Source organism: Aulonocara sp. 'chitande type north' Nkhata Bay, linkage group LG23, assembly GCF_057382095.1.
Source record: "Aulonocara sp. 'chitande type north' Nkhata Bay isolate Kocher_YH1m ecotype deep benthic linkage group LG23, A_spYH_male_GT1.1, whole genome shotgun sequence".
NCBI lineage: Eukaryota > Metazoa > Chordata > Actinopteri > Cichliformes > Cichlidae > Aulonocara > Aulonocara sp. 'chitande type north' Nkhata Bay.
This window is the reverse complement of record NC_141365.1, coordinates 3,202,963-3,225,249: the sequence shown is the minus strand read 5'-3', so window position 1 is coordinate 3,225,249 and position 22,287 is coordinate 3,202,963. Positions and strand designations below refer to the sequence as shown.

The following is a 22,287-nucleotide window of genomic DNA, read 5'->3' as shown; positions in this document are numbered from 1 at the left end:
TTCATCTGTTCGTATGTTGTATACTCATTGTTTGTTAAATAAAGTTTTAAAAAAAAGACACGCTTTGTTTAGACCCCCAAAATCCTTTCCACGCCCACCCCCGTGACATCACGCTCCAAAGCCCTGTTACGTCACAGAACGTGGTGATGTCATAGTGACAGTCCTTTCATCCTTTGATGTTCAAGTCTATAAATAGAGGACAGCTGTCAAAGGGAATTCATTAAGCTATCGTTTTGTTGGAGTGATACAGCACATAAAAAAGCAGAAATGAGTTCGAAAGCTAACAAAGACAGAAATGTTAATTTCTCGAAAACAATGGTTAAAAAAAGTGAAAAAGAAAAAGAAACATATGCCAGACAGTTCGAGCAAAGACTGCAGCCAATGATCGACGAGGTTGAAAAGCTCAAAACTGAGCTTGACTACTTCAAAAACCTGCATACAGTCAATAAGAAACGGATCGAGGATCTAACAAAAGAAAACAATGAACTTTTGCAGAATAATAAGCTGCTGGGTTCGGTCTTGGATGACAGGACAAACATCGCAGACAGGTTGGACTCGATAAAAGATGACCACGAAGCTCTGGTAAAGTTCCGCGCAGAGACGGAGAAAACTCTGGCTGAGCTTAAAGAAAAACACGAGGACGAAGTCCAAGTCCTGCAAGGACTGCTGGAAACAGAGAAAGAAAAGGTGGCACGTCAGCAATTTCACAACAGCCAAGTTGTTGAATTATTATTGAAACGCCACAAAGAGGAAAAAAATAAGATGCAGCAGTTTTACCAGGAAAATACTAAAAAACTGGAAAACAAAGCAAATGCTGCAGACAGGAAGTTAGAAGAGGTGATCAACATGTATGACTCCAAAATAGAAAAGCTGCAGACGGCAGTAAAAAATAGTAGAGGTGTGACCGTCAATGCGGTTAAGGAACGCGAGGAAGAACGTCAATCCTCGCAGTGTTGGATTGACGGTGTTTTGTGGCATAATACACAGTTACAAGACGAAAATGAATTTATGGTTAAAAACATGAAAGAATTAACAGAGGAGAAAGGTCAAATGGGCAAAGTGATAGACGACCAAAAGGCCCAGAATATGGCGATCAAGCAGAAATGCCAGAGTAATATTAGAGCTCTGGCCTTGGAAAAGAAAATGAAGGCTATGCTTGAAGACGAAGTTGATTCTTTGAAAAAGAAAATTGAAGACGTCAAAAAGGCCCTAAGCACAGAGCAGGAAAACCACAGAAAGACAGCAGTGGACCGGCACAAAGTAAAAGCGGCACACAATCAGGCACTGGCTGAAAAGGTGGCGCTGGAAGAGAAACTGCGCTCCACAAAAAAGCAACGGGAAAGATTTATATCCAAAGTGAATTGGCTGGAGAAGAAAGAGCGCTACTTCCAAGAGGAATTGTGCCAGTGCGTTTTGTCCTTTGAAAAGGCATTTCCACATGAAGGTCACTTGAGAGGAAAAGAAAAGGTGGAATTTAGGGATATGTTCCACTACTTGAAAAAGAAATACGTAGACGGAGTGGAAGGCACCCCCTTTGTTGGAACAACGGAGTTTCTTGAAAAACAGCTGAACTGTCTACGTATCAGATGCAAGGATCTAGATGCAGCTTTACTAGCTAAAACACGGGAGCTGGAATCATTTAAAAAGCAGTACAATGACATGGTAAAGTCTTCCGAGTACGCTTTATTCCGACAAAGAGAGGAGCTCATTGGACCAGTGAACCAGATTATCCAAAAGGCTGCCAATGAAGAAAAAGAGATAGGTCATCTAAAATCTAGAGTGAAAGACGCTCAACTCCAGCTTAAATTAGAAAAACAGAAAGGACAAAAGCTGGCATCGTTGGACCATAGAAGCATGATGGGGAGATGTTCTGAGGAGACTCCGTCTCAGATTAATCCTCGTCCACTTCCAGGGAAAACTACATTTATTCAGGTACGTCCAAGACACCCTGGCAGAAGTGCAGGTATGGCTTCCCCAGTGAATCCTCCTGTAGAGTCTCCATCAACACCACCTTTCCTCAATTCTGATGATGGATTACCACCAGTTGATTGTTAAAAATTAACTGCTAAAATAGGCCATTAGAAGTATACTTCATCTTGTCTCCCTATATCATGGGTGGGCATTCTCAGTCCACGAGGGCCGGTGTCCCTGCAGGTTTTAGATCTCACCTTGGCTCAACACACCTGAATCACATGATTAGTTCGTTACCAGGCCTCTGGAGAACTTCAGGACATGTTGAGGAGCTAATTTAGCCGTTTAAATCAGCTGTGTTGGTTCGAGGACACATCTAAAACCTGCAGGGACACCGGCCCTCGTGGACTGAGATTGCCCACCCACCCCCAACCGGTCGCAGCAGATGGCCGCCCCTTCTTGAGCCTGGTTCTGCCGGAGGTTTCTTCCTAAAGGGAGTTTTTCCTCCCCACTGTCGCCCAGTGCTTGCTCAAAGGGGATCATTGGATTGTTGGGGTTTTCTGGCTTTTACTGTAGTGTTTTTACCTTACAGTATAAAGCAGCTTGAGGAGACTGTTGTTTTGCCATGATGCAATATAGCAGGGCTGCCCAATCCCAGTCCTCGAGAGCTACTATCCTGCAGCTTTTAGATGCATCCCTACTCCAACACAGCTGAATCAAATGAATGGCTTGTTATCAGGCCTTTGCCAAACACGATGCCATGCTGAAGAGGTAATCAAACCATTTGATTCAGCTGTGTTGGAGTAGGGATGCATCTAAAAGCTGCAGGACGGTAGCTCTCGAGGACCGGGATTGGGCACCCCTGCAATATAGTATTAAATATGACTACATTTTAAAAACATCTATTATAGCATCAAAGTAAAACAAAAAAACTAAATGAAATGAATCAAAATGTCTAATCTGGCAAAACAAGAAAAGAAAAAAGGTTTCACCTTTAAATAAAAATCCAAATCACAAACACATTCTGATTTTTGTTGTGTGTGTTTTTTTGTGTGTGTTGTCACGTATAAAATCGTTGCACTCTGTCTCGGTGTCTGCCCGGCCGGCTCCGCAAGGCTACATATGTTTATTGTGTTGCTGCTTTCTTCCACTCGTCATTCTGCCTGGGCGGAGCTCAGGCCCACGCACCTGTCTGCAATTACGCTGCAACGTGTCCTGTCTGTATGGAGACTGAGAGCTGCCAGAGTAATAATGTAGATACAGGCCTCTTTCTCCTTCTGCTGCTGTTCATGCTTTTATTCCATTGATGTTGCTATCATTTGTAAATATATTTATTTGCTCTTATTTTATCAATTTACTGTCGTTCATGTATTTAATCTTCTTTGTATTTAAATATGATTTTTTTTAAGTAATGCCGCGAGATGGACAGTTAAATAAAGGTTTCATTGAATTAAAAAAAAAATTTAAAGATGACTGGTGGCGGAAGCAGAGCACAGACTGTCTGTGAGAATCTATCGCCATCGTGTGGTGCAGAGATATATTGCCATTGAATTTAGACAACGAAAGCTTGGCTCACAGAGCAGCTGCAACACGAACAAAAAACATTAAATAGCAACATGATATATTATATTATATTATATTATATTATATTATATTATATTATATTTATAGCTGTCGAAATTAACGCGTTAATTGCGATAATTAAATTTTGGAATTAATTACGTTAGAATATTTAACTATTTAGCGCAACACGCAGATAAGTCGCTCCCATAATTCCACTTGATTTGTTTACCGCGCCACTGAAAATGGAGAAGCAGGAAGCGGATGGCCTTCTGGATGGGGAATTTAAATACAAGAAGAACATAGATGGGACAATAAACAAACGCGTTGTAATTTGCACTCACTGTAGTAAAGAGTTTCAATTTCACCGTTCAAATTCGACCTTAAAATACCACCTTAATGCCAAACACGCGTTTGTCGGGGCAGCAGCTTCACCCGGCCTGCGTCAGACCACTCTTAGTGAACGCAGGCCACTCGGTAAGTCTTCTTTGGACAAACTGACCGACAATATAGCCAAATGGATAGCAAAGGACTGCAGACCGCTAAGCATTGTGGAGGACAAGGGCTTTGCGGATGTTTTAAAGGTTGCATCTCAGGACGCGTCCTACAAGCCCCCAGCGAGAAGCACAATAACAATTCGAATCCACGAACTGTATGAAACGGAGAAAAAGAAAAAAGAAGAGGCTTTAGTTCACACAGAATGCGTGGCTCTGACAGGAGACCACTGGACATCATTGAGTAATGACAATTACCTGGGAGTTACTGCGCATTTAATCACTGAAGCCTGGGGTCTGACATCCTTTGCGCTGACTATAATGAAAACGGAAGAGCGGCACTTTGCGGAGGCTTGTGCAGAGCAGTTCCAGACTGTTGCTCGCAGGTGGAGAATTGAGGAGAAGGTGACAACAGTAGGCACGGACAGTGCGCGCAATATGATCGCCGCGGCTCGCATCATGCCATTCAATCACATGCCGTGTACCGCGCACATTCTACAGAGATGCATCACAGTGAGTCTCGCAGACAGTGGCTTTGTCACTGCGCTGGCCAAATGCCGCAAAATTGTTGGCCATTTTAAGCACAGCCCAGCAAACACAGCAGAGCTGAACGCAGAGCAGGTGTCACTGGGGCGCAAGCAGGAGCCGTTGGCCCAGGACGTGCCTACGCGCTGGAACTCCACGCTGGAGATGGTGAAGCGCTTGATCCGCAACCAAACTGCAGTAACCGCGACTCTGGATAAACAAAAGCATAAACTTGTCCTCCTGACGCCTCCAGAGTGGGACAAACTCCAGAGACTGGAGACACTTCTAGAGCCCTGCAGGTGAGCCTGTCATTGTGACCATAATTGTAGGTTTAGATTAAATGTATCAAACATACATCTTAAATCAGTTTTGTTATTATGAAAATGTCTTATTTAAAAAATAAATGAAATCAAATATTTTATTAATATTACCTAGTATTAAAAAGCTTTTTTAAATTTGCTGTCTTATCTCTCTCTCTCTCTCTGTGTGTGTGTGTGTGTGTGTGTGTGTGTGTGTGTGTGTGTGTGTGTGTGTGTGTGTGTGTGTGTGTGTGTGTATTCCACTGCAGATATGTGACTGAACTGCTGGGAGGAGAGGCCTACGTCTCCTGCTCTGTAGTTCTACCAGCCTTCTGCCACCTGCGCCGTGTCATGGAAGTAACTGATGAGGACCCTGCATATGTGGTGAGGTTTAAAGAGAAGTTTAAGGAAGACCTTGCTTCCCGCCAGGAACATACCAACTATGCATGGCTCCAGATCGCAACTGCACTGGACCCACGTTTTAAAGACCTACGCAGTGTGCCCAAGACTGACAGAGAAGCAGTGTGGACCACACTGGCAGGCATGCTGCATGAAGACTCTCCTAGAAGATCACACACTGCAGAAGAAGGTCCAGCCAAGAAGACTGCAACCCCCCCACTGTGCTTTGCCCTGATATCTGCAGTGTGAGGTTGGATCGCTCATTCTCATCCTCACACTGATGCCACTTATTTCGGTCTTTGTTTGACATAAAAGGGCATATTTGTCACTTTATTGCAACTATATTTGCACTCTTGAGCTCCTTCATTCACTGACTGATCATAAAGTTATTACTTGCGTTATGTATTCATCCGTTTGAACATAATTAATGAAGCCACATGTAATCACTAAAATTTGTATTTTGGGTACAATAAGAGAGTTTCAGATGGAATGCTGTTTTGTTTTGTTTAAATTTCACCAACTTGCTGATGCCCACGGTTGTGAGTGCGGCTTCTTGCTGTACATGGGTGGATGGTTGTAAATCACATCACAGATGCCAAAAACCTCTCAAACCAAGCCCCCTTGCCGGTGATGCTGTGCGCAACCTCGTGACGGAGTCAAGCATATTCAAAACACCCCCTCACCTCCCGTGTCAAACTCAAATGTCAGCCTATTTCATGTGTCACTTTTGGAGCAGTTGCCATCCCGACGAGCCATGGAGAAGTTCGTGTTTGTGTTATTTTACTTATTTGGTGTTCTGGTGTGTTTGGGCACCGGTCAGCACCATCGTGTTGAGCACGTGTTGGACCGTGGACACACCGGATTCAGTGGGAGAATAACGGTCAGGTGTACAGTTTACTGAGCACTGGGACTCAGTATCGTTTACCAGCACAGACACGGAGACGCGCTCAGCTTCTATTGAGAGCAAACAACCAAGTGAACCCTCCGGCTGCGTCCAGTAGACGAGACACACCGTCTGGGCCGGGAGCTTTCCGAGCATTCAGACTCTTAAACTGCTTCCTCGCATCTGCTTCATGAATATGAAGGGTTGTGGTGGGAGGAGGTGGTGTGAAATCCTCTTTTGTGTGGGGTGAGGAGGGGGGTGTTGTAAAAGTCCCCAAGAGCAATGATGAGAGAGTCCGGGAATGTCCGCTCCATGTGCAGTATCTGCTCCGCGAGTGCGCACTGAGCTGCCTGCGCATCCGCATCTGGCGGGATGTAAACAGCGGCCAAGATGAATGAAGCAAACTCCCGCGGAGAATAAAACGGTTTGCAGTGAATAAAAAGGTATTCCAGAGAGGAAGAGCAGTGCTGAGCAATCACTGTTACATCTGTGCACCAGCCACTATTAATGTAGAAGCAGACACGTCCACCTGTGGTCTTACCAGAGAGAGAGGCCTGCCGGTCCGCGCGCAGCAGATGAAAGCCCTCCAGCTTGAGCGCGCTGTCCGGGATGTCCTCACAGAGCCACGACTCCGTAAAACACAAGACACAGGAGGAGGCAACGTCTCTGTTCATGCTTCTCATCAGGGCCAGCTCGTCCATCTCATTCCTGAGTGAGCGTACGTTGGAAAGGAAGATCCCAGGAAGAGCAGTTCGCAGTCCGCGTCTCCTCAGACGCACGAGTGCGCCGGCTCGCTTTCCTCGCTTTCGGCGTCTCACTTTCCTGATCAGAGTCTGCAGTAAATCTGCCGCAGATGCGACAAATATTGGAAGTAAATCCACAGGTGTTGTAGTCCTGTAGTTAAGAAGCTCTTCTCTAGTGTAAGAATATCCAGAGGAGTGCCCAGACACAGAAGTTATGCACAAAAACAAAACAGAAGTAACGCACTGAAGCACCGGGGCATCCATACGCGGCGGCGCCATCTTGGAACAAGGGACTTGTCTTTGAAAGGTAGAGTGTTAATTACTAAAGCTGAAGGGATATCCCGATGAACATATGCTGCTCTCTCCTTACATCTGGATAAGAAAAGTAGTAAAGATATTGACCGTATGCTCTTTAATTTTATATGGAAAAACCGTACGCACTATATTAGAAAAACTGTTGTGATGAATAAGTACGAATCAGGTGGGCTTAACGTCTTAGACTTTTCTACTTTAAATAACACTTTCAAAATTAATTGGGCCAAACATTTTCTTAAAACCCTACCTCTATCTGGAACTTTATACCATACCACATTTTCTCTCGTTTTGGTGGCTTTACTTTTATTTGAAATTGTAATTACAATGTTGAGAAAGTCCCTGTAAAGCTTTCATCCTTCCATAAGCAGGTCCTCTTAGCGTGGACCCTCATTTATAAACACAACTTCTCACCTCACAAATACCTTATCTGGAACAACAGAGATATTTTATAGAAAAATAAATCACTTTTCCTGGAAACTTGGCTCCAAAATGGGATCCTATTGGTGGCTCAGCTGGTTAGTAAAGAGGGACAACTACTTACTTACAACGACTTTATTGCACTATATAATTTTCCAATCAGTGTTCCAGATATCAAGCGGAAGACAGTCTGGATGGTCCCCCATAAATATTTGATTGTAAATAAGGTGAAAGAAGTCTCTTTTAAAATTCGACATACATGTTATCCAGCCAGTCACTACATGGTCAAATTTAAAAGGGACATAAATACTAATTGTACTTTCTGTGGGGATCATCCAGAAACGGTGACACATCTTTTTTGGTACTGTTCTTTTACACAGAGATTCTGGAAGGAATTTAGCAGCTTTGTTATTGTCCATATTTTAAGGGAGTTTTCTTTACGATGGGAAAATGTTTTATTCTGTTTCTTTAAGTTCCCCAAGAAGTATGAGAAATGTTTTTTATGATAAATTTCTTAATACTTTTAGCTAAATTTTTTATCCATAAATGTAAGTTTACTAACAAAACACCATATTTCTGTCATTATTTTAAGGATGTGCACATGCACATACAATCAATATCAGACTGCACCAACAAAAAGGCTCTCACAACAATATATGTATGTGAATTTTTGCGTGTATTCTTATAATTGTTACCTTTTTCTTTCACCCTTGGCTTTTTGTGTTCATGTTCTGTTGTATACTTCATCTGTTCGTATGTTGTATACTCATTGTTTGTTAAATAAAGTTTTAAAAAAAAGACACGCTTTGTTTAGACCCCCAAAATCCTTTCCACGCCCACCCCCGTGACATCACGCTCCAAAGCCCTGTTACGTCACAGAACGTGGTGATGTCATAGTGACAGTCCTTTCATCCTTTGATGTTCAAGTCTATAAATAGAGGACAGCTGTCAAAGGGAATTCATTAAGCTATCGTTTTGTTGGAGTGATACAGCACATAAAAAAGCAGAAATGAGTTCGAAAGCTAACAAAGACAGAAATGTTAATTTCTCGAAAACAATGGTTAAAAAAAGTGAAAAAGAAAAAGAAACATATGCCAGACAGTTCGAGCAAAGACTGCAGCCAATGATCGACGAGGTTGAAAAGCTCAAAACTGAGCTTGACTACTTCAAAAACCTGCATACAGTCAATAAGAAACGGATCGAGGATCTAACAAAAGAAAACAATGAACTTTTGCAGAATAATAAGCTGCTGGGTTCGGTCTTGGATGACAGGACAAACATCGCAGACAGGTTGGACTCGATAAAAGATGACCACGAAGCTCTGGTAAAGTTCCGCGCAGAGACGGAGAAAACTCTGGCTGAGCTTAAAGAAAAACACGAGGACGAAGTCCAAGTCCTGCAAGGACTGCTGGAAACAGAGAAAGAAAAGGTGGCACGTCAGCAATTTCACAACAGCCAAGTTGTTGAATTATTATTGAAACGCCACAAAGAGGAAAAAAATAAGATGCAGCAGTTTTACCAGGAAAATACTAAAAAACTGGAAAACAAAGCAAATGCTGCAGACAGGAAGTTAGAAGAGGTGATCAACATGTATGACTCCAAAATAGAAAAGCTGCAGACGGCAGTAAAAAATAGTAGAGGTGTGACCGTCAATGCGGTTAAGGAACGCGAGGAAGAACGTCAATCCTCGCAGTGTTGGATTGACGGTGTTTTGTGGCATAATACACAGTTACAAGACGAAAATGAATTTATGGTTAAAAACATGAAAGAATTAACAGAGGAGAAAGGTCAAATGGGCAAAGTGATAGACGACCAAAAGGCCCAGAATATGGCGATCAAGCAGAAATGCCAGAGTAATATTAGAGCTCTGGCCTTGGAAAAGAAAATGAAGGCTATGCTTGAAGACGAAGTTGATTCTTTGAAAAAGAAAATTGAAGACGTCAAAAAGGCCCTAAGCACAGAGCAGGAAAACCACAGAAAGACAGCAGTGGACCGGCACAAAGTAAAAGCGGCACACAATCAGGCACTGGCTGAAAAGGTGGCGCTGGAAGAGAAACTGCGCTCCACAAAAAAGCAACGGGAAAGATTTATATCCAAAGTGAATTGGCTGGAGAAGAAAGAGCGCTACTTCCAAGAGGAATTGTGCCAGTGCGTTTTGTCCTTTGAAAAGGCATTTCCACATGAAGGTCACTTGAGAGGAAAAGAAAAGGTGGAATTTAGGGATATGTTCCACTACTTGAAAAAGAAATACGTAGACGGAGTGGAAGGCACCCCCTTTGTTGGAACAACGGAGTTTCTTGAAAAACAGCTGAACTGTCTACGTATCAGATGCAAGGATCTAGATGCAGCTTTACTAGCTAAAACACGGGAGCTGGAATCATTTAAAAAGCAGTACAATGACATGGTAAAGTCTTCCGAGTACGCTTTATTCCGACAAAGAGAGGAGCTCATTGGACCAGTGAACCAGATTATCCAAAAGGCTGCCAATGAAGAAAAAGAGATAGGTCATCTAAAATCTAGAGTGAAAGACGCTCAACTCCAGCTTAAATTAGAAAAACAGAAAGGACAAAAGCTGGCATCGTTGGACCATAGAAGCATGATGGGGAGATGTTCTGAGGAGACTCCGTCTCAGATTAATCCTCGTCCACTTCCAGGGAAAACTACATTTATTCAGGTACGTCCAAGACACCCTGGCAGAAGTGCAGGTATGGCTTCCCCAGTGAATCCTCCTGTAGAGTCTCCATCAACACCACCTTTCCTCAATTCTGATGATGGATTACCACCAGTTGATTGTTAAAAATTAACTGCTAAAATAGGCCATTAGAAGTATACTTCATCTTGTCTCCCTATATCATGGGTGGGCATTCTCAGTCCACGAGGGCCGGTGTCCCTGCAGGTTTTAGATCTCACCTTGGCTCAACACACCTGAATCACATGATTAGTTCGTTACCAGGCCTCTGGAGAACTTCAGGACATGTTGAGGAGCTAATTTAGCCGTTTAAATCAGCTGTGTTGGTTCGAGGACACATCTAAAACCTGCAGGGACACCGGCCCTCGTGGACTGAGATTGCCCACCCACCCCCAACCGGTCGCAGCAGATGGCCGCCCCTTCTTGAGCCTGGTTCTGCCGGAGGTTTCTTCCTAAAGGGAGTTTTTCCTCCCCACTGTCGCCCAGTGCTTGCTCAAAGGGGATCATTGGATTGTTGGGGTTTTCTGGCTTTTACTGTAGTGTTTTTACCTTACAGTATAAAGCAGCTTGAGGAGACTGTTGTTTTGCCATGATGCAATATAGCAGGGCTGCCCAATCCCAGTCCTCGAGAGCTACTATCCTGCAGCTTTTAGATGCATCCCTACTCCAACACAGCTGAATCAAATGAATGGCTTGTTATCAGGCCTTTGCCAAACACGATGCCATGCTGAAGAGGTAATCAAACCATTTGATTCAGCTGTGTTGGAGTAGGGATGCATCTAAAAGCTGCAGGACGGTAGCTCTCGAGGACCGGGATTGGGCACCCCTGCAATATAGTATTAAATATGACTACATTTTAAAAACATCTATTATAGCATCAAAGTAAAACAAAAAAACTAAATGAAATGAATCAAAATGTCTAATCTGGCAAAACAAGAAAAGAAAAAAGGTTTCACCTTTAAATAAAAATCCAAATCACAAACACATTCTGATTTTTGTTGTGTGTGTTTTTTTGTGTGTGTTGTCACGTATAAAATCGTTGCACTCTGTCTCGGTGTCTGCCCGGCCGGCTCCGCAAGGCTACATATGTTTATTGTGTTGCTGCTTTCTTCCACTCGTCATTCTGCCTGGGCGGAGCTCAGGCCCACGCACCTGTCTGCAATTACGCTGCAACGTGTCCTGTCTGTATGGAGACTGAGAGCTGCCAGAGTAATAATGTAGATACAGGCCTCTTTCTCCTTCTGCTGCTGTTCATGCTTTTATTCCATTGATGTTGCTATCATTTGTAAATATATTTATTTGCTCTTATTTTATCAATTTACTGTCGTTCATGTATTTAATCTTCTTTGTATTTAAATATGATTTTTTTTTTAAGTAATGCCGCGAGATGGACAGTTAAATAAAGGTTTCATTGAATTAAAAAAAAGATTTAAAGATGACTGGTGGCGGAAGCAGAGCACAGACTGTCTGTGAGAATCTATCGCCATCGTGTGGTGCAGAGATATATTGCCATTGAATTTAGACAACGAAAGCTTGGCTCACAGAGCAGCTGCAACACGAACAAAAAACATTAAATAGCAACATGATATATTATATTATATTATATTATATTATATTATATTTATAGCTGTCGAAATTAACGCGTTAATTGCGATAATTAAATTTTGGAATTAATTACGTTAGAATATTTAACTATTTAGCGCAACACGCAGATAAGTCGCTCCCATAATTCCACTTGATTTGTTTACCGCGCCACTGAAAATGGAGAAGCAGGAAGCGGATGGCCTTCTGGATGGGGAATTTAAATACAAGAAGAACATAGATGGGACAATAAACAAACGCGTTGTAATTTGCACTCACTGTAGTAAAGAGTTTCAATTTCACCGTTCAAATTCGACCTTAAAATACCACCTTAATGCCAAACACGCGTTTGTCGGGGCAGCAGCTTCACCCGGCCTGCGTCAGACCACTCTTAGTGAACGCAGGCCACTCGGTAAGTCTTCTTTGGACAAACTGACCGACAATATAGCCAAATGGATAGCAAAGGACTGCAGACCGCTAAGCATTGTGGAGGACAAGGGCTTTGCGGATGTTTTAAAGGTTGCATCTCAGGACGCGTCCTACAAGCCCCCAGCGAGAAGCACAATAACAATTCGAATCCACGAACTGTATGAAACGGAGAAAAAGAAAAAAGAAGAGGCTTTAGTTCACACAGAATGCGTGGCTCTGACAGGAGACCACTGGACATCATTGAGTAATGACAATTACCTGGGAGTTACTGCGCATTTAATCACTGAAGCCTGGGGTCTGACATCCTTTGCGCTGACTATAATGAAAACGGAAGAGCGGCACTTTGCGGAGGCTTGTGCAGAGCAGTTCCAGACTGTTGCTCGCAGGTGGAGAATTGAGGAGAAGGTGACAACAGTAGGCACGGACAGTGCGCGCAATATGATCGCCGCGGCTCGCATCATGCCATTCAATCACATGCCGTGTACCGCGCACATTCTACAGAGATGCATCACAGTGAGTCTCGCAGACAGTGGCTTTGTCACTGCGCTGGCCAAATGCCGCAAAATTGTTGGCCATTTTAAGCACAGCCCAGCAAACACAGCAGAGCTGAACGCAGAGCAGGTGTCACTGGGGCGCAAGCAGGAGCCGTTGGCCCAGGACGTGCCTACGCGCTGGAACTCCACGCTGGAGATGGTGAAGCGCTTGATCCGCAACCAAACTGCAGTAACCGCGACTCTGGATAAACAAAAGCATAAACTTGTCCTCCTGACGCCTCCAGAGTGGGACAAACTCCAGAGACTGGAGACACTTCTAGAGCCCTGCAGGTGAGCCTGTCATTGTGACCATAATTGTAGGTTTAGATTAAATGTATCAAACATACATCTTAAATCAGTTTTGTTATTATGAAAATGTCTTATTTAAAAAATAAATGAAATCAAATATTTTATTAATATTACCTAGTATTAAAAAGCTTTTTTAAATTTGCTGTCTTATCTCTCTCTCTCTCTGTGTGTGTGTGTGTGTGTGTGTGTGTGTGTGTGTGTGTGTGTGTGTGTGTGTGTGTGTGTGTATTCCACTGCAGATATGTGACTGAACTGCTGGGAGGAGAGGCCTACGTCTCCTGCTCTGTAGTTCTACCAGCCTTCTGCCACCTGCGCCGTGTCATGGAAGTAACTGATGAGGACCCTGCATATGTGGTGAGGTTTAAAGAGAAGTTTAAGGAAGACCTTGCTTCCCGCCAGGAACATACCAACTATGCATGGCTCCAGATCGCAACTGCACTGGACCCACGTTTTAAAGACCTACGCAGTGTGCCCAAGACTGACAGAGAAGCAGTGTGGACCACACTGGCAGGCATGCTGCATGAAGACTCTCCTAGAAGATCACACACTGCAGAAGAAGGTCCAGCCAAGAAGACTGCAACCCCCCCACTGTGCTTTGCCCTGATATCTGCAGTGTGAGGTTGGATCGCTCATTCTCATCCTCACACTGATGCCACTTATTTCGGTCTTTGTTTGACATAAAAGGGCATATTTGTCACTTTATTGCAACTATATTTGCACTCTTGAGCTCCTTCATTCACTGACTGATCATAAAGTTATTACTTGCGTTATGTATTCATCCGTTTGAACATAATTAATGAAGCCACATGTAATCACTAAAATTTGTATTTTGGGTACAATAAGAGAGTTTCAGATGGAATGCTGTTTTGTTTTGTTTAAATTTCACCAACTTGCTGATGCCCACGGTTGTGAGTGCGGCTTCTTGCTGTACATGGGTGGATGGTTGTAAATCACATCACAGATGCCAAAAACCTCTCAAACCAAGCCCCCTTGCCGGTGATGCTGTGCGCAACCTCGTGACGGAGTCAAGCATATTCAAAACACCCCCTCACCTCCCGTGTCAAACTCAAATGTCAGCCTATTTCATGTGTCACTTTTGGAGCAGTTGCCATCCCGACGAGCCATGGAGAAGTTCGTGTTTGTGTTATTTTACTTATTTGGTGTTCTGGTGTGTTTGGGCACCGGTCAGCACCATCGTGTTGAGCACGTGTTGGACCGTGGACACACCGGATTCAGTGGGAGAATAACGGTCAGGTGTACAGTTTACTGAGCACTGGGACTCAGTATCGTTTACCAGCACAGACACGGAGACGCGCTCAGCTTCTATTGAGAGCAAACAACCAAGTGAACCCTCCGGCTGCGTCCAGTAGACGAGACACACCGTCTGGGCCGGGAGCTTTCCGAGCATTCAGACTCTTAAACTGCTTCCTCGCATCTGCTTCATGAATATGAAGGGTTGTGGTGGGAGGAGGTGGTGTGAAATCCTCTTTTGTGTGGGGTGAGGAGGGGGGTGTTGTAAAAGTCCCCAAGAGCAATGATGAGAGAGTCCGGGAATGTCCGCTCCATGTGCAGTATCTGCTCCGCGAGTGCGCACTGAGCTGCCTGCGCATCCGCATCTGGCGGGATGTAAACAGCGGCCAAGATGAATGAAGCAAACTCCCGCGGAGAATAAAACGGTTTGCAGTGAATAAAAAGGTATTCCAGAGAGGAAGAGCAGTGCTGAGCAATCACTGTTACATCTGTGCACCAGCCACTATTAATGTAGAAGCAGACACGTCCACCTGTGGTCTTACCAGAGAGAGAGGCCTGCCGGTCCGCGCGCAGCAGATGAAAGCCCTCCAGCTTGAGCGCGCTGTCCGGGATGTCCTCACAGAGCCACGACTCCGTAAAACACAAGACACAGGAGGAGGCAACGTCTCTGTTCATGCTTCTCATCAGGGCCAGCTCGTCCATCTCATTCCTGAGTGAGCGTACGTTGGAAAGGAAGATCCCAGGAAGAGCAGTTCGCAGTCCGCGTCTCCTCAGACGCACGAGTGCGCCGGCTCGCTTTCCTCGCTTTCGGCGTCTCACTTTCCTGATCAGAGTCTGCAGTAAATCTGCCGCAGATGCGACAAATATTGGAAGTAAATCCACAGGTGTTGTAGTCCTGTAGTTAAGAAGCTCTTCTCTAGTGTAAGAATATCCAGAGGAGTGCCCAGACACAGAAGTTATGCACAAAAACAAAACAGAAGTAACGCACTGAAGCACCGGGGCATCCATACGCGGCGGCGCCATCTTGGAACAAGGGACTTGTCTTTGAAAGGTAGAGTGTTAATTACTAAAGCTGAAGGGATATCCCGATGAACATATGCTGCTCTCTCCTTACATCTGGATAAGAAAAGTAGTAAAGATATTGACCGTATGCTCTTTAATTTTATATGGAAAAACCGTACGCACTATATTAGAAAAACTGTTGTGATGAATAAGTACGAATCAGGTGGGCTTAACGTCTTAGACTTTTCTACTTTAAATAACACTTTCAAAATTAATTGGGCCAAACATTTTCTTAAAACCCTACCTCTATCTGGAACTTTATACCATACCACATTTTCTCTCGTTTTGGTGGCTTTACTTTTATTTGAAATTGTAATTACAATGTTGAGAAAGTCCCTGTAAAGCTTTCATCCTTCCATAAGCAGGTCCTCTTAGCGTGGACCCTCATTTATAAACACAACTTCTCACCTCACAAATACCTTATCTGGAACAACAGAGATATTTTATAGAAAAATAAATCACTTTTCCTGGAAACTTGGCTCCAAAATGGGATCCTATTGGTGGCTCAGCTGGTTAGTAAAGAGGGACAACTACTTACTTACAACGACTTTATTGCACTATATAATTTTCCAATCAGTGTTCCAGATATCAAGCGGAAGACAGTCTGGATGGTCCCCCATAAATATTTGATTGTAAATAAGGTGAAAGAAGTCTCTTTTAAAATTCGACATACATGTTATCCAGCCAGTCACTACATGGTCAAATTTAAAAGGGACATAAATACTAATTGTACTTTCTGTGGGGATCATCCAGAAACGGTGACACATCTTTTTTGGTACTGTTCTTTTACACAGAGATTCTGGAAGGAATTTAGCAGCTTTGTTATTGTCCATATTTTAAGGGAGTTTTCTTTACGATGGGAAAATGTTTTATTCTGTTTCTTTAAGTTCCCCAAGAAGTATGAGAAATGTTTTTTATGATAAATTTCTTAATACTTTTAGCTAAATTTTTTATCCATAAATGTAAGTTTACTAACAAAACACCATATTTCTGTCATTATTTTAAGGATGTGCACATGCACATACAATCAATATCAGACTGCACCAACAAAAAGGCTCTCACAACAATATATGTATGTGAATTTTTGCGTGTATTCTTATAATTGTTACCTTTTTCTTTCACCCTTGGCTTTTTGTGTTCATGTTCTGTTGTATACTTCATCTGTTCGTATGTTGTATACTCATTGTTTGTTAAATAAAGTTTTAAAAAAAAGACACGCTTTGTTTAGACCCCCAAAATCCTTTCCACGCCCACCCCCGTGACATCACGCTCCAAAGCCCTGTTACGTCACAGAACGTGGTGATGTCATAGTGACAGTCCTTTCATCCTTTGATGTTCAAGTCTATAAATAGAGGACAGCTGTCAAAGGGAATTCATTAAGCTATCGTTTTGTTGGAGTGATACAGCACATAAAAAAGCAGAAATGAGTTCGAAAGCTAACAAAGACAGAAATGTTAATTTCTCGAAAACAATGGTTAAAAAAAGTGAAAAAGAAAAAGAAACATATGCCAGACAGTTCGAGCAAAGACTGCAGCCAATGATCGACGAGGTTGAAAAGCTCAAAACTGAGCTTGACTACTTCAAAAACCTGCATACAGTCAATAAGAAACGGATCGAGGATCTAACAAAAGAAAACAATGAACTTTTGCAGAATAATAAGCTGCTGGGTTCGGTCTTGGATGACAGGACAAACATCGCAGACAGGTTGGACTCGATAAAAGATGACCACGAAGCTCTGGTAAAGTTCCGCGCAGAGACGGAGAAAACTCTGGCTGAGCTTAAAGAAAAACACGAGGACGAAGTCCAAGTCCTGCAAGGACTGCTGGAAACAGAGAAAGAAAAGGTGGCACGTCAGCAATTTCACAACAGCCAAGTTGTTGAATTATTATTGAAACGCCACAAAGAGGAAAAAAATAAGATGCAGCAGTTTTACCAGGAAAATACTAAAAAACTGGAAAACAAAGCAAATGCTGCAGACAGGAAGTTAGAAGAGGTGATCAACATGTATGACTCCAAAATAGAAAAGCTGCAGACGGCAGTAAAAAATAGTAGAGGTGTGACCGTCAATGCGGTTAAGGAACGCGAGGAAGAACGTCAATCCTCGCAGTGTTGGATTGACGGTGTTTTGTGGCATAATACACAGTTACAAGACGAAAATGAATTTATGGTTAAAAACATGAAAGAATTAACAGAGGAGAAAGGTCAAATGGGCAAAGTGATAGACGACCAAAAGGCCCAGAATATGGCGATCAAGCAGAAATGCCAGAGTAATATTAGAGCTCTGGCCTTGGAAAAGAAAATGAAGGCTATGCTTGAAGACGAAGTTGATTCTTTGAAAAAGAAAATTGAAGACGTCAAAAAGGCCCTAAGCACAGAGCAGGAAAACCACAGAAAGACAGCAGTGGACCGGCACAAAGTAAAAGCGGCACACAATCAGGCACTGGCTGAAAAGGTGGCGCTGGAAGAGAAACTGCGCTCCACAAAAAAGCAACGGGAAAGATTTATATCCAAAGTGAATTGGCTGGAGAAGAAAGAGCGCTACTTCCAAGAGGAATTGTGCCAGTGCGTTTTGTCCTTTGAAAAGGCATTTCCACATGAAGGTCACTTGAGAGGAAAAGAAAAGGTGGAATTTAGGGATATGTTCCACTACTTGAAAAAGAAATACGTAGACGGAGTGGAAGGCACCCCCTTTGTTGGAACAACGGAGTTTCTTGAAAAACAGCTGAACTGTCTACGTATCAGATGCAAGGATCTAGATGCAGCTTTACTAGCTAAAACACGGGAGCTGGAATCATTTAAAAAGCAGTACAATGACATGGTAAAGTCTTCCGAGTACGCTTTATTCCGACAAAGAGAGGAGCTCATTGGACCAGTGAACCAGATTATCCAAAAGGCTGCCAATGAAGAAAAAGAGATAGGTCATCTAAAATCTAGAGTGAAAGACGCTCAACTCCAGCTTAAATTAGAAAAACAGAAAGGACAAAAGCTGGCATCGTTGGACCATAGAAGCATGATGGGGAGATGTTCTGAGGAGACTCCGTCTCAGATTAATCCTCGTCCACTTCCAGGGAAAACTACATTTATTCAGGTACGTCCAAGACACCCTGGCAGAAGTGCAGGTATGGCTTCCCCAGTGAATCCTCCTGTAGAGTCTCCATCAACACCACCTTTCCTCAATTCTGATGATGGATTACCACCAGTTGATTGTTAAAAATTAACTGCTAAAATAGGCCATTAGAAGTATACTTCATCTTGTCTCCCTATATCATGGGTGGGCATTCTCAGTCCACGAGGGCCGGTGTCCCTGCAGGTTTTAGATCTCACCTTGGCTCAACACACCTGAATCACATGATTAGTTCGTTACCAGGCCTCTGGAGAACTTCAGGACATGTTGAGGAGCTAATTTAGCCGTTTAAATCAGCTGTGTTGGTTCGAGGACACATCTAAAACCTGCAGGGACACCGGCCCTCGTGGACTGAGATTGCCCACCCACCCCCAACCGGTCGCAGCAGATGGCCGCCCCTTCTTGAGCCTGGTTCTGCCGGAGGTTTCTTCCTAAAGGGAGTTTTTCCTCCCCACTGTCGCCCAGTGCTTGCTCAAAGGGGATCATTGGATTGTTGGGGTTTTCTGGCTTTTACTGTAGTGTTTTTACCTTACAGTATAAAGCAGCTTGAGGAGACTGTTGTTTTGCCATGATGCAATATAGCAGGGCTGCCCAATCCCAGTCCTCGAGAGCTACTATCCTGCAGCTTTTAGATGCATCCCTACTCCAACACAGCTGAATCAAATGAATGGCTTGTTATCAGGCCTTTGCCAAACACGATGCCATGCTGAAGAGGTAATCAAACCATTTGATTCAGCTGTGTTGGAGTAGGGATGCATCTAAAAGCTGCAGGACGGTAGCTCTCGAGGACCGGGATTGGGCACCCCTGCAATATAGTATTAAATATGACTACATTTTAAAAACATCTATTATAGCATCAAAGTAAAACAAAAAAACTAAATGAAATGAATCAAAATGTCTAATCTGGCAAAACAAGAAAAGAAAAAAGGTTTCACCTTTAAATAAAAATCCAAATCACAAACACATTCTGATTTTTGTTGTGTGTGTTTTTTTGTGTGTGTTGTCACGTATAAAATCGTTGCACTCTGTCTCGGTGTCTGCCCGGCCGGCTCCGCAAGGCTACATATGTTTATTGTGTTGCTGCTTTCTTCCACTCGTCATTCTGCCTGGGCGGAGCTCAGGCCCACGCACCTGTCTGCAATTACGCTGCAACGTGTCCTGTCTGTATGGAGACTGAGAGCTGCCAGAGTAATAATGTAGATACAGGCCTCTTTCTCCTTCTGCTGCTGTTCATGCTTTTATTCCATTGATGTTGCTATCATTTGTAAATATATTTATTTGCTCTTATTTTATCAATTTACTGTCGTTCATGTATTTAATCTTCTTTGTATTTAAATATGATTTTTTTTAAGTAATGCCGCGAGATGGACAGTTAAATAAAGGTTTCATTGAATTAAAAAAAAGATTTAAAGATGACTGGTGGCGGAAGCAGAGCACAGACTGTCTGTGAGAATCTATCGCCATCGTGTGGTGCAGAGATATATTGCCATTGAATTTAGACAACGAAAGCTTGGCTCACAGAGCAGCTGCAACACGAACAAAAAACATTAAATAGCAACATGATATATTATATTATATTATATTATATTATATTATATTATATTTATAGCTGTCGAAATTAACGCGTTAATTGCGATAATTAAATTTTGGAATTAATTACGTTAGAATATTTAACTATTTAGCGCAACACGCAGATAAGTCGCTCCCATAATTCCACTTGATTTGTTTACCGCGCCACTGAAAATGGAGAAGCAGGAAGCGGATGGCCTTCTGGATGGGGAATTTAAATACAAGAAGAACATAGATGGGACAATAAACAAACGCGTTGTAATTTGCACTCACTGTAGTAAAGAGTTTCAATTTCACCGTTCAAATTCGACCTTAAAATACCACCTTAATGCCAAACACGCGTTTGTCGGGGCAGCAGCTTCACCCGGCCTGCGTCAGACCACTCTTAGTGAACGCAGGCCACTCGGTAAGTCTTCTTTGGACAAACTGACCGACAATATAGCCAAATGGATAGCAAAGGACTGCAGACCGCTAAGCATTGTGGAGGACAAGGGCTTTGCGGATGTTTTAAAGGTTGCATCTCAGGACGCGTCCTACAAGCCCCCAGCGAGAAGCACAATAACAATTCGAATCCACGAACTGTATGAAACGGAGAAAAAGAAAAAAGAAGAGGCTTTAGTTCACACAGAATGCGTGGCTCTGACAGGAGACCACTGGACATCATTGAGTAATGACAATTACCTGGGAGTTACTGCGCATTTAATCACTGAAGCCTGGGGTCTGACATCCTTTGCGCTGACTATAATGAAAACGGAAGAGCGGCACTTTGCGGAGGCTTGTGCAGAGCAGTTCCAGACTGTTGCTCGCAGGTGGAGAATTGAGGAGAAGGTGACAACAGTAGGCACGGACAGTGCGCGCAATATGATCGCCGCGGCTCGCATCATGCCATTCAATCACATGCCGTGTACCGCGCACATTCTACAGAGATGCATCACAGTGAGTCTCGCAGACAGTGGCTTTGTCACTGCGCTGGCCAAATGCCGCAAAATTGTTGGCCATTTTAAGCACAGCCCAGCAAACACAGCAGAGCTGAACGCAGAGCAGGTGTCACTGGGGCGCAAGCAGGAGCCGTTGGCCCAGGACGTGCCTACGCGCTGGAACTCCACGCTGGAGATGGTGAAGCGCTTGATCCGCAACCAAACTGCAGTAACCGCGACTCTGGATAAACAAAAGCATAAACTTGTCCTCCTGACGCCTCCAGAGTGGGACAAACTCCAGAGACTGGAGACACTTCTAGAGCCCTGCAGGTGAGCCTGTCATTGTGACCATAATTGTAGGTTTAGATTAAATGTATCAAACATACATCTTAAATCAGTTTTGTTATTATGAAAATGTCTTATTTAAAAAATAAATGAAATCAAATATTTTATTAATATTACCTAGTATTAAAAAGCTTTTTTAAATTTGCTGTCTTATCTCTCTCTCTGTGTGTGTGTGTGTGTGTGTGTGTGTGTGTGTGTGTGTGTGTGTGTGTGTGTGTGTGTGTGTGTGTGTGTGTGTGTGTATTCCACTGCAGATATGTGACTGAACTGCTGGGAGGAGAGGCCTACGTCTCCTGCTCTGTAGTTCTACCAGCCTTCTGCCACCTGCGCCGTGTCATGGAAGTAACTGATGAGGACCCTGCATATGTGGTGAGGTTTAAAGAGAAGTTTAAGGAAGACCTTGCTTCCCGCCAGGAACATACCAACTATGCATGGCTCCAGATCGCAACTGCACTGGACCCACGTTTTAAAGACCTACGCAGTGTGCCCAAGACTGACAGAGAAGCAGTGTGGACCACACTGGCAGGCATGCTGCATGAAGACTCTCCTAGAAGATCACACACTGCAGAAGAAGGTCCAGCCAAGAAGACTGCAACCCCCCCACTGTGCTTTGCCCTGATATCTGCAGTGTGAGGTTGGATTGCTCATTCTCATCCTCACACTGATGCCACTTATTTCGGTCTTTGTTTGACATAAAAGGGCATATTTGTCACTTTATTGCAACTATATTTGCACTCTTGAGCTCCTTCATTCACTGACTGATCATAAAGTTATTACTTGCGTTATGTATTCATCCGTTTGAACATAATTAATGAAGCCACATGTAATCACTAAAATTTGTATTTTGGGTACAATAAGAGAGTTTCAGATGGAATGCTGTTTTGTTTTGTTTAAATTTCACCAACTTGCTGATGCCCACGGTTGTGAGTGCG

The 22,287-nt window shown here is 43.4% G+C and overlaps 6 protein-coding genes across 6 annotated transcripts; all 6 read left to right on the top strand.

Moving 5' to 3' along the window:
- The first annotated feature begins 267 nt into the window (after nt 1-267).
- Nucleotides 268-2,055, top strand: LOC147300899 (uncharacterized). The gene has a single exon (XM_086282871.1). It carries the CDS (start codon nt 268-270, stop codon nt 2,053-2,055), a length of 1,788 nt encoding a protein of 595 aa, XP_086138997.1.
- Nucleotides 2,056-3,716: 1,661 nt separating this feature from the next.
- Nucleotides 3,717-5,437, top strand: LOC147300898 (E3 SUMO-protein ligase ZBED1-like). The gene is made up of 2 exons (XM_086282271.1): nt 3,717-4,789; nt 5,059-5,437. Exons 1-2 carry the CDS (start codon nt 3,717-3,719, stop codon nt 5,435-5,437), a joined length of 1,452 nt encoding a protein of 483 aa, XP_086138397.1.
- A 3,118-nt stretch (nt 5,438-8,555) lies between these two features.
- LOC147300897 (uncharacterized) lies at nt 8,556-10,343 on the top strand. Its single transcript, XM_086282348.1, has one exon. The coding sequence runs from the start codon at nt 8,556-8,558 to the stop codon at nt 10,341-10,343; it is 1,788 nt and encodes a 595-aa protein (XP_086138474.1).
- Nucleotides 10,344-11,996: 1,653 nt separating this feature from the next.
- LOC147300896 (E3 SUMO-protein ligase ZBED1-like) lies at nt 11,997-13,705 on the top strand. Its single transcript, XM_086282268.1, has 2 exons — nt 11,997-13,069; nt 13,327-13,705. The coding sequence occupies exons 1-2, from the start codon at nt 11,997-11,999 to the stop codon at nt 13,703-13,705; spliced, it is 1,452 nt and encodes a 483-aa protein (XP_086138394.1).
- Nucleotides 13,706-16,823: 3,118 nt separating this feature from the next.
- On the top strand, nt 16,824-18,611 carry LOC147300895 (uncharacterized). Its single transcript, XM_086282349.1, has one exon. It carries the CDS (start codon nt 16,824-16,826, stop codon nt 18,609-18,611), a length of 1,788 nt encoding a protein of 595 aa, XP_086138475.1.
- A 1,656-nt stretch (nt 18,612-20,267) lies between these two features.
- On the top strand, nt 20,268-21,988 carry LOC147300894 (E3 SUMO-protein ligase ZBED1-like). The gene is made up of 2 exons (XM_086282267.1): nt 20,268-21,340; nt 21,610-21,988. The coding sequence occupies exons 1-2, from the start codon at nt 20,268-20,270 to the stop codon at nt 21,986-21,988; spliced, it is 1,452 nt and encodes a 483-aa protein (XP_086138393.1).
- Nucleotides 21,989-22,287: the final 299 nt, after the last annotated feature.